Source organism: Chanodichthys erythropterus, chromosome 6 (assembly GCF_024489055.1).
Source record: "Chanodichthys erythropterus isolate Z2021 chromosome 6, ASM2448905v1, whole genome shotgun sequence".
Taxonomy (NCBI): domain Eukaryota; kingdom Metazoa; phylum Chordata; class Actinopteri; order Cypriniformes; family Xenocyprididae; genus Chanodichthys; species Chanodichthys erythropterus.
In genome coordinates, this window is record NC_090226.1 from 32957726 (window position 1) to 32974832 (window position 17107).

General features: G+C 35.7%; 1 protein-coding gene across 6 annotated transcripts in view; it reads left to right on the forward strand.

Moving 5' to 3' along the window:
* hnrnpa1a (heterogeneous nuclear ribonucleoprotein A1a) overlaps positions 1 to 6722 on the forward strand; it is a 10668-nt gene extending 3946 nt beyond the window's left edge. For 3 of the 6 annotated variants that reach the window (XM_067388706.1, XM_067388701.1, XM_067388702.1), the window contains 4 exons: positions 1667 to 1750; positions 2858 to 3016; positions 3167 to 3301; positions 3387 to 4025. In XM_067388706.1, coding sequence (XP_067244807.1) covers positions 1667 to 1750; positions 2858 to 3016; positions 3167 to 3301; positions 3387 to 3535 — 527 coding nt within the window. In that variant the 3' untranslated portion in view covers positions 3536 to 4025. The other 3 variants (XM_067388704.1, XM_067388705.1, XM_067388703.1) reach the window with 3 other exon arrangements.
* The last annotated feature ends 10385 nt before the right edge of the window (positions 6723 to 17107 follow it).

Consider the following 17107-nt stretch of genomic DNA (forward strand, 5'->3'; position numbering starts at 1 on the left):
AAGGCATGTCTAATTTATTGAAATAATGAATCTTGTCCAATTTACCAACAATTTAATAAGTTTAGCAAAAACATTACTAATTTTTTTCTTTTTTTTTTTAGGGCCCTACGTTTTATTCTTTCCCCTCAAATTTTTGTTTTTTTTGTTTTCTGGATTCCATTTTAATGGTTTAACACATGCTTCAGCGTCTGTGCATTTCAGAGGCACACAGGCATGCAGGATTCATGTTTAAATAGTCTTTTTGCAGTTTAATATTTAGTCACTAGTCTATATCGCGATTTAATTTACGTGTACTGACCTGCTTTTAATTCATTCATCAAAAATTTGACAAATTCCATGACATTCCGTGTTATATAGTAAATTCCGTTTTTATGACTGGATTCCGTGATTGCGGAAATTATAGGGCCCTACAAATGAGAACATAATCAGTAACCAATAAAACTGAAACTAATCAGAGCCGGAAAACAGAAACTAAAGGAAATGGAAAAAAATGTCAAAATAAAGGGGCAGTTACACAGCACTTTTCGTTTCACTGACTTCCATTCAAATGCATGTGAATGCGTCAGATGTAAGCTCATGCGAAAAGTTGTGCATTTCGCTGTGTTCCAAAGTTTGGTGAACTCTGACCTGCGAATTCGTGTCACGTGAAGACATGCGATTCGTCATGGCATGACCTCTTGGCAGAATTTACAGAATATGTTTGCAGTAATGTCGAGTAGGTTGTATATTTTTATACATTGTGATTTCATATCATGACTGTTGCAGCATCCGATGAAATTTTGCACATTCAAAGTCTAGTGTGACCGCGGCTTAAGGGTTAACAGAACAGAATCCTGACAATAATGTTGTTGGGCTGTTCTTTGTATGACAGTTCATTCCAATCCTTGAATCTGACTGGATGAGAGGCTTTCTAAGACTGCTGACATTTCACCACACTGGTTGCCTCTGCGCATTCTAGACAGTTGTCAGTTACATTGTCACTAGGTGGCGGCAAGGGACTGTCTTTGAGTGAGTCATTAAACCATTCATTCAACTAATGTTCAAAAACGCTGATTCATTCATGAATTAATCAAGATGTTGAAAATATTTTAATACCCTTAAAAGTTGAAATGATGCTATGACAAAGATAGCGCTTTCGTCTTCAAACAATGCAAACCTTTTTTTTTTTTTTTCAGAAATATGACGACCTGAATTGCACATGCTCAGTTGAACTCTCTCTCACTCACTGTCTATTTAGGCTTGTTTAGTGCAATTCTATACAAATAACAATGGCACAAAGAGAGGAGCCAGCTGGAGGAAAAGAAATCCTAACTTGATATCATTATTAACTTAACATTTAACACGCATGCATGAAGTGTAAAACGAGAAGGGCGTAACCTTATGAAAAAAGAGAATGTGAACATCGTGGCTGCATGCATTCCCCTGCGGTTGGCTTACTAGTATTGCGGTATTACAATATTGTGGTTATCGCGACAACCCTAATTAGTCCTTAATCTTAAAATGTTAAAATAGTACAATTTTGTACTATGTATATTTCATGGAATAAGTGGAAAAGGTTATTCAGGTTGTAAGGACAAATTCCATGGTACATTGACCCATCTGTTTGAGAACTACTTTTCTGTGGTGTTCTTTGAGTTTTTAATTTGAAATGCTTTTCATTTTGTAGGTGGATATGGAGGAGGAGGAGGTGGCGGAGGAAGAGGAGGTTATGGTGGAGGAGATGGTGGATATAATGGCTATGGAGGGAATGGTAAATCAATAGGCTTTAAAAAATTTGATTCACGTTACACTTGACAATTAAACTAGGGATGTGCACAAATAGTCGAATATTCGTTCTGTAATTAATATTCGAAAAATAAAAATACTATTCGAATTTTACTGTGTTGCTTTGCTGTCCGTAAATGCAGTGAATCCATGATAAATCCTAAGCACTAAAACTCGCCGTTATAACTTAATGCACCGGGTGGCGCTGTGGAGCATGTTTAAATAAGTTTATTTTATTTGATCGTCACATAATGTCGTCTGCCTCGCAAAGTTTGGAATTACTTAGATGAAAATGATCTTACAAAATGGAATAACTTTTGATCAAATTAATTAATGAAACAGAGTTATCATAATATCAACACCATAATGAGAAAGCACATAAAATCGAAATACCCGTCGAGGGAGGAAAGACAGCTGTCCATCACTGCATTCACGACAGGTAAGAGCAGCTGTAAGATATCCCCGAGTGAGCCAAGATGATCACTTATCTGATAGCAAAATGATTTTGAGACGTATGCTTCCTTTAAGTTTCGTCGAGGGAGATATATTTACGAACAGAAAACAAAGTGCTACTGTTAGAAACTTAGCTTAGCATAGTTATGTATTATTATCTTTGTGTCTCTGCAACGTCTGTCAGCACGACTCGTTTTCTCAACCAAGCATGTGGATATTATTGTTTTTCTCAACATGAACATGTGAAACAATATAAACACGATAACCATATACTGACTCGAGTGTATTATGTACGTTTTGTACAATAACTGGCGCTGTCTGCTTTATTAGTATTTTTCCCGCTCACGCTGCTTGAGATTAAATGCTTTTGTTCTTAATATTTTCTGTTTACACATATTGTTTAATGCTTTGAACTAAAAGAAAAAACCTTAAGACATAATGTAAGCTTGTTGTGTATATTGCCTAATCGTAAGCTTGTTCAGAAATGGTTACAAAATATTGATGAATATAAAACAATAACGTCTTTCTCGTTTAACCTCATTTAAATAAACAAATATTTGAATACAAAATTTTGGATAAATGCCCATCCCTAAATCAAACATTATTACACTGTTTAATTTATCTCCCATCTGTTTATCAGGAGGCTACGGTGGAGGTGGACCTAATTATGGTGGTAACCGTGGTTATGGAGGTGGCGGCGGCGGTGGTGGCGGCTATGGAAACCAAGGTGGAGGCTATGGTGGCGGCGGTGGCGGCTATGATAATTATAACAATGGTGGTGGAGGCAACTTTGGAGGAGGTCAGTTATCTTATTGTTGTTGTTTTTTTAGATTTACTCTGCAACTGTTTTAAGACATCAAATATTAATACGAAGTATATAGTGTTAAAAAAAGGTTCCATGCTGCTTCTGTAGCAAATAAAATTTTAAAGGATCACTGAATTTTCGCAGGCAACTTTGGAGGTGGAGGTGGCGGAGACTACAATGATTTTGGCAACTACAACCAGTCTTCCTCTAACTACGGCCCAATGAAGGGAGGAAACTATGGAGGTGGTGGAAGGAGCGGCGGCGGTGGCCCATATGGTGGTGAGTGAATTTTTCATGGTTGCACATGGTATTATAACATTATATTTGAATTCAATCTGTTGCATTAACTCCGTGTCTTAACCAGATGCGATACAAGCAATTTGTCCGTCTAGACCAGACGAGACGCAACTACAGGACATGACAAAATCAGTCAAAAATCACAGCCAATCAGAAGAATTGGTGTGGGCGGAGCACTTTCAGCAAGCGCACTGCACTCGCACATCAAATTCATAAATGTTACATTATTTTAGCATTATTAAAAATATATACTGAGTGACTGAAAACAACTTTGTTATAGAATACACATTTGTTTGTTCTTCTTTCCTTTTTATTTTCAGTATCTGAGGTGAATTATTCATTGACACTTTGAGTGTGGCTCTAAAGCTCACACAAAATGATAGTCAAACTCACTTTGTGCTTTAATGTTAAAAGATCTTAATCAGTACCTGATATTATCATTGTCATACTTTGTATGTTGTTGTTCCAGCAGGGACGTCGCAGAAATACAAACCATTTCTAAAAGAATCCCCTGTCGTTCCTTCCACATTGCCGTTTAGGCCAGTTCAGACAAAAAGTCTGGTTAAAATGGAAAAGATACCTTTATCACGTGTCACATGTGGTTAGGACACGGTGTAGGGCTCTTTTGGCAGTTTTGAAGTTTATCAAAAGCAGCAATTATGGAACTATTATGATTGAAATTTTGTCATAGCTCGATCATGCTTCTTTTTATAGGTGGTTATGGAGGAGGCTCCAGTGGTGGTTATGGAGGCAGCTCTGGTGGGCGAAGGTTTTAGACTCCAGGGTAAGGAACTGCCCCGCTTATGGATCTGAGGGCTCTGAAGTTAGCCATTAGTTTGTTTTAGCTCATCCAAACATCTCATAAGATGCGTAACCTATGCAAATGTTAGCCCCTAATCACTCTTCAATTGGTCGGTAAATGAGTAAATCATTGAGTTTTCAGTGCAGGGGATCCAGCAGCAAACCTTCAAATCTTATTAAGCTAAGATCCAGTATCACAAGACGAATGTTGATTTTTGAGTTGCTCTCCAAACCTTCTGGCTGCAGCACATGCAAACCCATCCTCATTGTCCTAACCATGCAGTCTTAGCTGACCTGAAGGTTTGCTTCTGTGCTACTACTACTCATTCCCCTCCAGTTCAGCTCTTGATAACGACAAAGCAAGGTTGCAAAGTGTAACTGAATTTATGTTCCGTATTGTCCAACAGGCCACAGTACTTAGAGGAGAGCCAGAGAGAGATGACAGGGAAAGGAGAGAAGCAAGCAGGTTTACACCTAGATCTGCCCAGCCAAGCAGCGTGGTGGCGATTTTAACGTCTGCCACGCGAAGAGAACGTGTTCAATAGGGGAGGAAAATCATGTGGGAATGGGGTTGGGGGTCTTGAAGTTGTAAAAAAAAAAACAAGAAAAAAAAAAGGAACGTTTCAAAAGTACTCTTGTCCTGGAAGACATTTACTAGTTTGTAGTTTTCCCTTTTTTTTGTCTGTGAAGTGCAAAGCATTCCAATGAGGTTTTATGCAGGGTTTAATTGTTGTGTTGGCTTTTCTCTTGAACCAGTAGGGTGTCTGTCTTCTGCTTTTCTTTCTTTTTCTTTTTTTAAATGTAAACAGTCACCAATCAAGATTAAATAAACCGCTCCAGTTTTTTTATTTAATTGCATTCGTCAGTGTTTTGATTTGGTAAATGATGTTCAGTACTCGGCCAGTTGCATGATTGTGTTTCACGCAACAGACCCTCAGCGTATTCTGATGCCGTTGGGTATCTGTCTTTTGTAGCTTTACCCTAAAGACACATTGAAAACTGTTAAGCCTTGGTTGCTGCCTAACTAATATAATGTTGGTCCGTTTCAACTTCCATGTGAAATGGCAGTAATCAGATTGCATTAACAAATTTAGCTTCAGCTAAATCTTAATCAGCTTGCTCATTTACTTTTACAATTGGGCCTAGCACACGTTCTAGTGTTTTTGTATTGTGCAACATGTGGGTAGCACGTAGTTAATTTTTGGACAAATGATGCTTTTTTTTTGAGTTCCTGTGGTGAATGAAATCCATAAGAGGATTTTTAGCCACCTGAAGGCAATCTCGCACATAAACGGTCAGAAGTGCCAGCAAAGGAGGAAGGAGCCAGCTTAAAGGCTAGCCAAAGAGAAGAGACTGTTGAGAAGCGCTCCGTCGAAGAGAGGCTAGCCATTGGGATGAGCCAGCTGAGAGGCTAGCTTATTGGGATCGCCAGCAGTCTTATTGAGAACAGATGATTGCTGTTGTAAGACTAGCGAGAAACAGCTACCAAAGTAAGGTGTTTAACATGCCAGACTGGTAGGTAAGAGGAGAATTTTAGTTTTCTTTCATGTGAATTATTTGTGCTCATCAAAATGAGGTAACAGTGTAAAGATTTTGTTGCTTGGTTGTTTTCGTGGTTGTGGTGAAAACATGACTGCCGAACTATCACAGTGACCACATTTCCAACTGTGTCTTAAGTAAGGTTCGGTACCTAAATTTTATGTTTTAAAAGTAGTCTTTTGTGTCAGTGGTGCATGAGACACTTATGACTTCAATCTTTCTGTGCTTGGCTACATGTCTGTTTGTTGTTCTCCTTCTTTTGGTTCTAAGTCGGTTCATTCTTTTTCCAGGGATATAAACTGGTGGATTTTAAACCTGTGACAGTTACAGCAAATACGAATGGCTGGTGATCTTGGAAGGTGAGTTCATTTAATTGGATTTATCCTTTTAATTTGGTTCGTTATCAAATGTCGGTTGCAAAATGATCATTTTCTTTACTTCTAGGGTACTTAAAGACTGTCGCAAACACCTAAAACAGCAACTGCACAAACATTTTAATTCATTCCTATTATATCAGACTGTGCTGTTTTACCCATGTTTGCAGATGGACAGACTATTTGAAACGGTAAGCTATCTTACAACTCGGTTTGTGTGTGCTGCAAGTATTTATTTCAAATATGTTAAAATTATTTTGTGTGGGAATTTTCTGTTGTTACAGTATAGATGCGTCTGAATGCTTAATGCCAGGCAATAACAAGTGAATCATTTAGTTTAAGCATGCTATTTGTGTTAAAGTTTTTCTCTTCTTTTCCCCCTCAGGTTATCAAATCATGGAACCAAACAATGGCTGCAGGACAGCATTAGAAACTTTGAAATTTTTAAATGTTACTTTAAATTTGTGCATTTTTTTTTGTTTTGTTTTTATACTCCTTTTAATAAAAGTTAACATTATGGTGTGGAATGTTGAATTTATTAATGCAGTGTTATAAAGGAGGGCTTCACACCTAATTATACTGTATTTCGGCATGTCTGCTATCAAATGAGATTTAAAGCATAACATATGGACCAATATGGTCCAGTGATAAGGGATTGGTTATGTCAACAGATCAGATGAGTCTGAGAAATGTGAACAATATTATACATTTTGAATTAAAAAAAACAAAAAAAAAAACAACCTGAACTGTTTCAAATCAAACAAGAACAAGAACAGTATAGTATTTCCTATATTTGGATTCAAAGCTCAACTTGGCACAACTTACTTCGAAGCATTTATAATCTCTGCCATATTCGAGAAGCTTTGTTTAATTCATGGCTAATCTTTGGCCAACTTTGTTTTATGCATGTAGAACTGAATATTAAGGAGCCAATTTTACTTTCCATGTTAAAAAAATTACATATAGGTACCTTATATTAGGCTTAATAATATTACTTAATTTATTACTTGTTACTTTCTTGGGCAAGTACACTGTAAGTGGACGTACTGTAAAATAATGCACAACCCATTTATCAATCATAGACACAGCTGTACATGAGCTGCGTGGAATTGTGAGGATTGATAGCTAGATTAATGTTAAAGTGAAAGTCAAAATTATGGATTATCATTATTAAAGGTGCTAAAGAGGATGTTTTGTTTTATAAATTTTTGCAATATTACTTGAAACTGTCTTTACTAACTGATGAAAGACTATTTATAAGGTGCACTGAAAGTAATAATATTAATATACATCATCTGTGCACGAGGTAGGGCCTTAAAAACATCAGCCAATCGTTTACGCAATCATCGCGTAAACGATTGGCCCTTTGATTGTCAATCACTGCCGTGACGTTCCTTGTGAGAGACGTGCGCGGCTGCGCACTCCAGTAACTTTCCACGCTCCACAGGCGCCGCATGCGATGTTTTTGTCAGAAGACAGGAATAACAACTGCAGATTATGAGTTACCTGTGGTGAATCCGACATAATCCACTAACACGACACAGCGAATGCCGGTGGTAAACACTCGTGTTCCAATACTCGAGGCACGAGTTTTGGGAGGCGTTCCCTCGAAAGGAGGGGGGTTGTTCTTACGCATGCGCTCATTTCAAAAACTCAGTAACAGTCTTTGGTTTCTCAGTCGATGAAAAGATCCTCTTTAGCACCTTTTAATGAGATTTTTTTTTTAGACTCTACAGGTATTGCAGCACATAGCTGTTCTCATCGACTCAACATTTTATTAAGGGGCAATGAGAACCCTATATAGAATAAAGACGATATGTTTGTTTTAATGTTGATGTTTGTAAGAAGCTTTATGGATTCTGGAAGGACAATATATGTTAGGCTATACATGGCATAAGCTCTGTACCAGGAGAGGTGGAAGTAAGTAGAGAAGGAGATTTTCATTTATTACTCTGGTCATTAACGCAAGAATGCCACCATGGTGGTCTGGCAAGAGGCCTCCAAAGCTATTCCCATTTCTCCCCTGATGGGTAGGAAATTAGATGAAATCTAGATGGGGCAAAACAGCTGCCCGGACAGCCACATTTTCAGCAGGATAAATGGTTTTTCATTCCTCTCAGTTTTTCCATATGGTTTGTGTTTTTCTAGCCCTCCACATGATGCTGAAATGAGACCTGATTCCTCATCTGGGAATTACAAACCTGACTACGTTAAACAACAGTTTAACAAAATAACATACAATCTTGTTAGGCTATATATGGTATGTTATTATATGGTAAACAGAACAAATCTTTGTGGTTTCTATTCAACTCAACAGCGCTTTTCTCTAATGTCTTTTTGGCGGCTGTAGAGTAGCTTATGGTTCTGTTAAATTGGGCCTTCATTATTTAGTTTTAACCATGGTTTATTTTTGCAATTTATGATATCCATAAGGATTAATCCACTTTCAAATAACATTTTCCTGATAATTTACTCACCCCCATGTCATCCAAGATGTTCATGTCTTTCTTTCTTCAGTTGAAAAGAAATTAATGTTTTTGATGAAAACATTCCAGGATTATTCTCCTTATGGTCTCTAAATGGTTGAAGGTCAAAATTACAGTTTCAGTGGAGCTTCAAAGGGCTTTAAACGATACCAGACGAGGAATAAGGGTCTTATCTAGCTAAACGATCGGTCACTTTCGAAAAAAATGTAAATGTATATGCTTTATAAATGTAAGCTTTTTGAAGAATACGAAAGTGCGTTCCTTACTGACGAGCATTGCTGTATTTTGTACAGATTTAATTTTGTTTTGGCAATATTAAAGCTGCAGTCTGTAAGTTTCTCTTTGTCGCCATCTCTGTTTGAAACTTGCAATTGCAGTTATTTACAGGAATTATCATCTTTATGTGGGTTGTGCATCGGCACGACTCCTCAGCACGGATAAATCTAATGTTTACTCTCAGTTGAGTAAGCACATACTAATAGCCTAAGCCTTCTCAGATACACACAAAGCAAGCATTACAAATGCACAAAATGTACATTCACATCATGTATAATGATATTTTGTGATTACACTTTCCATAGGAAACAATTAAAAAGCAGTTCGGGTAACGGAAAATGCATTCTGTACAATCTATGACCTCATCAGGCCTCCATGCTTGATAATGAAACTGCATTTATGTTTTCTTGTCTATGTTCACATTGTATAATGCTGTGCATTTGATATGGCTGGAATTTCTTTAAAAATGTGATTCTACATGCTGAATGTGTCAAGTCACCTTTATTTATATAGTGCTTTTTACAATGCAGATTGTGTCAAAGCAGCTTTACATTGTACATAATTTGGCTGCACAGCAGCTCTTAAATAATAGTGTCAATGCAGGCAGATCTGAAGCACTGTTGAATAAATGTCAAGAATACTATTGAATATCAAATGTCAAGTGTCCCCAACTAAAAGGCGACAGCGGCAAGGAAATGTGTGTATTGTTTGTTAAGTTTTTAGTGAATAGTGGGATTTTGTGTGTTTAAGATTCTGACGAAATGGCAGCTGTATGTTGTGAATTCATATACCAATTGAAATCATACAGACTCTGTAATACTGGCAAAATGTACTTGGGAAAACACTTGTTCTGCAATTGTGGTCTTGGACACAGTCATCAGGTGACGTTTTACTGTCTTACTTCACTTTTCATAGAAATATATAGGGAAGCCTAAAACTATAGTGGCTGTAGGGCACATGGTATGCTGGTTTTAGCAAGACTTCATTTTATGGCGAACTGATATGGTAAATCCTGATGTAATAACAATATTTAAAAAAGGAAATACATTGAGATTCAAAGGTGATGGTGATGGTGTGTGTGTGTGTACTGGGGGGGTGCTGCATATCATGAGTGGCACATGAGAACTTTCAAACTATCATACTGAAACCTAACACAATGGAATACATTATTACATCCATACTCCACTTCCGTATAGGGGAACCTTTTGTGGTAAGGTAAGACTGCTTAAAAACATAATCGAGAGCATGATTTTTGCACACATCAGGATTGATACACAGGTTCCTCAAAGACTTGAAGAGTTTATTTGTCTTGAACCTCTGCGTCTGCGCCTCAGCTGATCAACCATGCCGCATTTTTTCTCTAATATTCCAGACAACCTACGTATGATATTGTCACAGGCTGCGAATATATTTCTTGTTATTGTTCTGATTTACATTATTCAGTACATCTTTAATGCCGAGTTTTCCTGCACCTGCACACCTGTGATTCATAAAATTGTGTTAATTTACATTTGTCTCATTCCTATAATATTGTTTTTAATTTTAAAAATCGTTAAACACACCAGAACAAAGGTTTGTGGGGGCTGTTGCTGCGGTATTTGGTCTCAAATCTCCCAACTTCTTGGAATCTGTCTGTACTGGTGGGGATTTATTCTTTTAGACGGAGATCTTTATCTTTGTATGGCAACCAAATTTAATGACTCACTGGTTGAAATTCCTTGCAAGAAGGAGCGCACTCTTCACGAAAACAGTGTGATTACAATTTACAAAAACACGTCACAGGTAAGTAACTACAATAAATGTGTGGTATTTTGTCAATTTGTGTAAATGAAGACTATATAAATTTAAGATTCTCTCTATATTCTTTGAATGCGCAGCTTATGCTAAAAATGATCATGTTTGGACTGTTGTCCTATAGGGGAGACATGGGACTAGTTGTCTTTTTACTTTAGTGGATATTTTGAGTCAGTTTCAGTATACCTTAAAGTCTTTAAAAAGTACAAAAGAGTTATGAATTTCTACCATTATTGCAGGAAAATACCTTGTTCTGAGAACAACATTTATTTACAGTTTTTTACAATCACTTTGCTACTATTTTCAGAACCTTGATGTCATTTTTCAAAACTCTAGACACAAAACTCAAAACGGTTATCACTTGTAACACAGGCTGTCTAATGTTCAAAACATTGCATTGTCCATTCACATCTTTAAAGAAACCTTGCACTTGCACAATCATTGGTTCAAAATACAATTTTACTGTGAAATACCATTGAAACATAACTATAGATCACCCACACACAAGCAACCAATAGTTTCACTGTGTCATTGTTCGTACAATCATTAAATATTGTAGAACAAAATAGGTGATTCAGGTTTCATTATGGTACTACATGTACAGTAAATACACCTCTGTAAAAGTACTGCAGTAGTAGAGAGAATACTACTGACACAGTGGAATCATTGAACAAAGTTTGTAATGTAAAACACTACAGTACAATCACAACATAGGTTTATTTGAATCAAAGCAAAAATAATTAGCTATGAAATAGAAAAGTCAGTACTGTAAAACATCAAATGCAGTGTTCCTCAACTTGCTTGCTTGTACTGTAAGAAACAAAACAGGAGTGCACAGCAAAACACAACTGTTTTTACTTAGAGTTTTTGTCTTGTTTCTAGTCAAAATATCTTAAAGTTCTTAAATCAAGAAGCATTTTCTTGACAAGTAAAAATTATTTTCAAAAATAAGTCAAAATTAAGTTTTTCCTGAAAACAAGAAAATAATTTTTACTTGTCAAGAAAATGCTTCTTGATTTAAGAACTTTAAGATATTTTGCCTAGAATCAAGACAAAAACTCTAAGTAAGAACAGCATATTTTGCAGTGTGAGAAGGTGGTACAGTATTTGGGGCCATAGACACAGTGTCTGATGAAGCATTATGATAAAATATTAGGCTACATCCATGGATATTGTGGTCTAATTGGTTCATGCTCCACGCTAATTGGTGACAATGAATCTCATTAACCTGAAACTTTCATGATTTACAGTAAACATGGAAGATTGTTTGTCTGTTTCCATACAACTATGCATTAAGAGTAATGCAACAGTTACTTATCATTTTGAGCAGTTCTATCAATTGATAGTTAGATCATTGTAAGGAAATGAACAGACACTCATTTGAAATGTAATGTGTGAATTGCCTTTTGAAATAGTAGTACTTTGATGTTAAGTTGTGTCATATTGAACAGGGGATTTTTGTTGAATGAACAAATGATCTAAGTTTTATGTGTATTGTATCCAAGCAATTGAGAAAAGGGTTAGAGTTTTGAAAAATGTGCATTTTGATCATTGGTTGTGAGTTTTGTGTCTAGAGTTTTGAAAAATGACATCAAGGTTCGGAAAATAGTAGCAAAGTGATTGTAAAAAACTGTATAATCAGTTTTCATTGTGTAATGAAATGAATGGTGGTTTTAGTGTTCACTTTTTTACCCAATGATTCTTACGTTATTCTTTAGAGGACAAAATTCAAACAATCATTTATTTTAAGAGTGTTCTGAAAACAACACATTTGTGTAATTGAACATTTGAATCAAAACCTTGCCACTAAGATATAGACCCTTGTGATAACTTCCCTTTGTCGACAACCCTGGTCTCTCCTAACAAAGTATTAAAATAATGAAAAATGTTTGTTACTTTCTTTTTCTTTGCAGTTTTGGGGTTACATCCTCATAGCTTTGGGTTTCCTTGCATGGTGTGTGATATCAAACACCAAGATTGGGATTCGGTGTGATCATTTCTGTCAGAACTGTATGGAGAACTGGTGCAAGATCTTTGAAAGCATCCTCTGCTGTGAGTGTCTGATGAACTGTTGTAAAACAAAGCCCTTCTACAAGAGGCGGTATGAGGAGCTGCTGTCTGAAGAAACAGATAAATACTTGGAAGAAACATTGCAAGAAATAGCCAAAAATAGAGCAAAAAGCATATGTTCAAAGCACATCTGTAAAATTAATGAAAGCCAGACTAGCAACATTTCTGTAAATGTTGAGGATAATTGGGCTAAAATATCTCAATCCGATTTTTATTCATCAAGTCTTCCTGATGATCTGAACAGTGCACATAATATAATTTATCAAATTGAAGAACAGCATGCTATTTGTTTGATTCAGTAATCTAAAAATATTTATTTAAAATAATTCATTTTGAATCAAACTTTTGGAATATTTGTAGCTAACAGATTTATGGTTTCTTCTGAATTCAGTTCTTATATATAAATAGATCTTTGTAGATAGATTTTTATAAATCAAGAATAAATTATGATTGTGTCTATTTTCTGCTATGCTGATGATAGGAATACAAGTGCCTAAAGGGACATGATGGAAAAAAATCAGAAGGGAGGGAGCTATATTTCACTGCTTTTGCGTTCTCTCGCAAAAAACTCAAACGTTTTTCAAACACTGAATTGAGGAATATATTCTTGTATATTTTACCCATCAACCATAAATTTTCAAAATTATACAGCAGCAATTTAACAAAGCAAAAATTAGCAGAGAATATCATACTTTGTTACAAATATAGCATTGCACTTAATCATGCTGTGATGCTGAAAAAAGTTCAAATGAATAACTAATACTGTTACAATAACAGAGAAATTACAAAATAAAATAAAGATTTGATTATTACATTATATTTAGATTCAACAGATTAGATTAGACTTTAAAATAAACAAACAAACAGATAAATACATTTAAAAAAAATAAATAAAATAAATGTAAAAAAACAAATAACCTTGTCATTGTACAAATGCAGATTCCAATCTATTGCCCATTGTGAATACATTAAGCATTAAATATCTTTTGATTGATTTCTTTGTGTTTAAGATTTTGCAAAAGTGGTAGGCCTATGATTGATAATAATCTATAAGATATGTAGGCTACTTCTGTGAAATCGGTGTATGATTTTGTTATTTCATATAGCCTACCAACTGAAAACACTGCAATGGTGGCACAGTGGTATGTGGGGGGGGGGGGGGGAAACATATTTTGCAATTATGGTATACCCAGACACCACTAGGTTATGTTTTACCGTCTACTTCACTTTTCTCAAAAATATTAAGAGAAGCCTGAAACTATAATGGCTGTCTGGCATGTGTAACTTAAATAACATGATGTTACAAACAGTATTTCAATGGCTCTGTAAAATGTACAATGAAAAAGAGATATGTTTTAGGAAGTAGAAACAAAATATGGACTTTCTATTAATTTTACAGAAATTAATCGAAAACATGGCGGAGTGGTATGTATTTAGCAGTGACATTGTCAGTCTTTTTTATTTACAATAATTACCTGCACAGAAGATTATAGCATTGTAATAGGCCTATATAGCCTAACGTGTAATGATAAAATTTACAGTGGCTTTATAAATTAATTAAAACTATAAAAAAGCAAAACACACCTGATGCACATTATTTGTTCTTCTTTTTCTAGAAGTAGAGTTTGAAACCCTTGCTGTTTTTTGTGTAGTAGTTAGCCTAATTAGGATGAGGTATTGCTATCTTATTCTGACAAAACGACTGATTTGGGCACCTGACTTTTTAAACAACCATGTAAACAACTTCCCAACTCATAAATTCGAACTTCTCAAGAGGACTTAAACACACTATTAGACTGTCTACAGGTAATGCAGCACAAATATTCTCATCGACTCACTTACAGTCCTAAGGGATGCGCCTAGAGGATTTTTTGGGGCCAGTGCCGATGTTAAGAATTATTGGTCACTTGCTTTCTTATTTGAAGTTCTGATCATGTTTAAAATTGGCAAAGTTCAAAAACACATGCATTAATTTTACTTGCTCACTCAAAAAAAAGTGCTATTTAACACTAAAAGTGGTTCTTGGCTCTTAATCACAGGGGAACCAATTTTGGTGCTAACCCATAAGAGGTGCCAAAAAAAAAAAAAAAAAATGGTGCTAAACAGCACCAAGAGTGGTTCTTTGGCTCATAAAGACCCTTTAAAGAGGCTTAACAGGCTCTATATACAGTAGCGGTGCACCTTAGTCATCCCAAAGAACCAGTGAAGAACCGCTGAAGAACCACTGAAGCACCAAGATTTGGTGCTATACAGCACTTAAAGTGCTTCCCCTATGATTATGAACAAAAGAACCACTTTTAGTACTATATAGCACCATTTAGAGTGTATTGCTGCACCATCAAATCATTTCTAATGAACATGGATTGGATCCATTTAACATTCAATAGGCCAACATAAATGCATAAATGCAACAGAACGAAAATAAACAGTGCTATTTAGGCAGGTTTAACAGTAGTTTTCAGGTTCAGAAATAAGAGTAAACAAATGTAAAATAACACTGCATTTTCTTCACTAAATAAATCAAATACATATTAATCCTTATTAAAGTTACAAAAGTTATTTAGTCAAAGGTGATTTTTCTTTCATTTTTTTTGTCTTTTGTTGTTTGATTAACATTAAAAAACTGACATCAACACAGCAGGAGTATTAGGCTGCTGTCACTTTAAGAGCTGCACGAATCCAACATACTGTTACACAAGCATTCACAATCATTAAAGGGGCTCTATGTAAGATTTTTACTTTAATAAAGCATAAAAAATATCCCAATATGTTTGGAGATATTTAGGAAACATGTTAAGATCACCTACTTGTTTCTCTGAAAAACAATGCTACAGCCAGATATTCTGCTTTGAAATGTGCGTTCCGTGTCCAAATGTCTGTCTTTGTTTTGGTCTGTGCGAAACCTCGTGCTGCAGTTTATCCAATAGTATTTCAACATCACAGGTTGCCAATTGGCGGAAAACACAGCGTATTGCAACCATGGAAACCAGCAATCGCAGAATCTACCTGACCTAAAAAGCCTCTGAATCCATCTAAATATCTCTATGAACAACAGCATATTAAAACAGATAAATCAACTCATCAGCTTACAGTGTGTAAGTCTCCTCAGCTTTCATTGTCAATTGCGCTCCCTATTGTTGCTGGCAACCCGCGTTTTTGAAAGAGGGGGCGGGGCAAACAATATTTTGAATTTGGACTGCAATACCTATTTTGAACACTGGGTGTCATTATTACATAATAATGACCCTTTAAGTATATAACTGATCTGAATTTAGTTGAAATATGGAGAAGGTATATATGGAATATATATATGGAAATATGGAGAAGGTATCTTAACTCAAGCCAAAAGGAATACTCATGCTTCTCAAACACATACAAAACGTACTCAAAAGTTTAGTGTCAAAAGGTAAATAATGGTGCAGTATCTTACTGTCTGATCTCACCCCACGTTTACAATTCAACTGCACAATCTCAATTTTGTTACATTTCTGGATAATAAAATAGACCTATATTTTCTAATTAAGACAAATCAGACGAGTACTTCAGTAAAATGGGAGCCCTTCAAAGCCTATATTAGAGGGGAAATATTAAGTTACACAAGATACAGATCCAAAACATATCAGGCACAAATTAAAGTATTAGAACAACACCTCTTCAGCAACAACAACCCTGTAAAGCAAAAAGAACTTCTTGTATTAAAAGCCCCATATAATGAATTAAAGGGTTAGTTCATTTATTACTCACCCTCATGTCGTTCCACACCTGTAAGACCTTTGTTCATCTTCGGAACACAAATTAAGATATTTTTGCTGAAATCTGATGGCTCAGTGAGGCCTGCATTGACAGCAATGGTACTTCCTCTCTCAAGATCCATTAATGTACTAAAAACGTATTTAAATCAGTTCATTTATCAGTACAGTGGTTCAATATTAATATTATAAAAAGACGAGAATATTTTTGGTGCACCAAAAAATAACGACTTATAGTGATGGCCGATTTCAAAACACTGCTTCATGAAGCTTCGGCGCGTTATGAATCAGCATGTCGAATCAGCGGTTCAGATCGCGTGTCAAACTGCCAAACTGCTGAAATCACCTGACTTTGCCGCTCCAAACCTCTGATTGGACACGCTGATTCGTAATGCTCCGAAGCTTCTTGAAGCACTACTATCGTTTCAATACTCTAAAGCTGAGAACAGAAAGTTAGTGCTTATAAGTAAAGAATGAATCCTTCTGTTACTGTATGTACTCTATCATGACATTCTATCATATTCTGTTCTAACATAAAAAGATAATTTACTACACTCAAAAAAATAACTCTTTGAACGAACATAAAAAAATCATGGAAAGGATTTCCACATGATTAAGTTGCTTTATTTCAGCATTATGCAATTCTGTTATTCCAATTTAATGTACTTACGTTGGGTCAACTTAATTTATTAAGGTTGA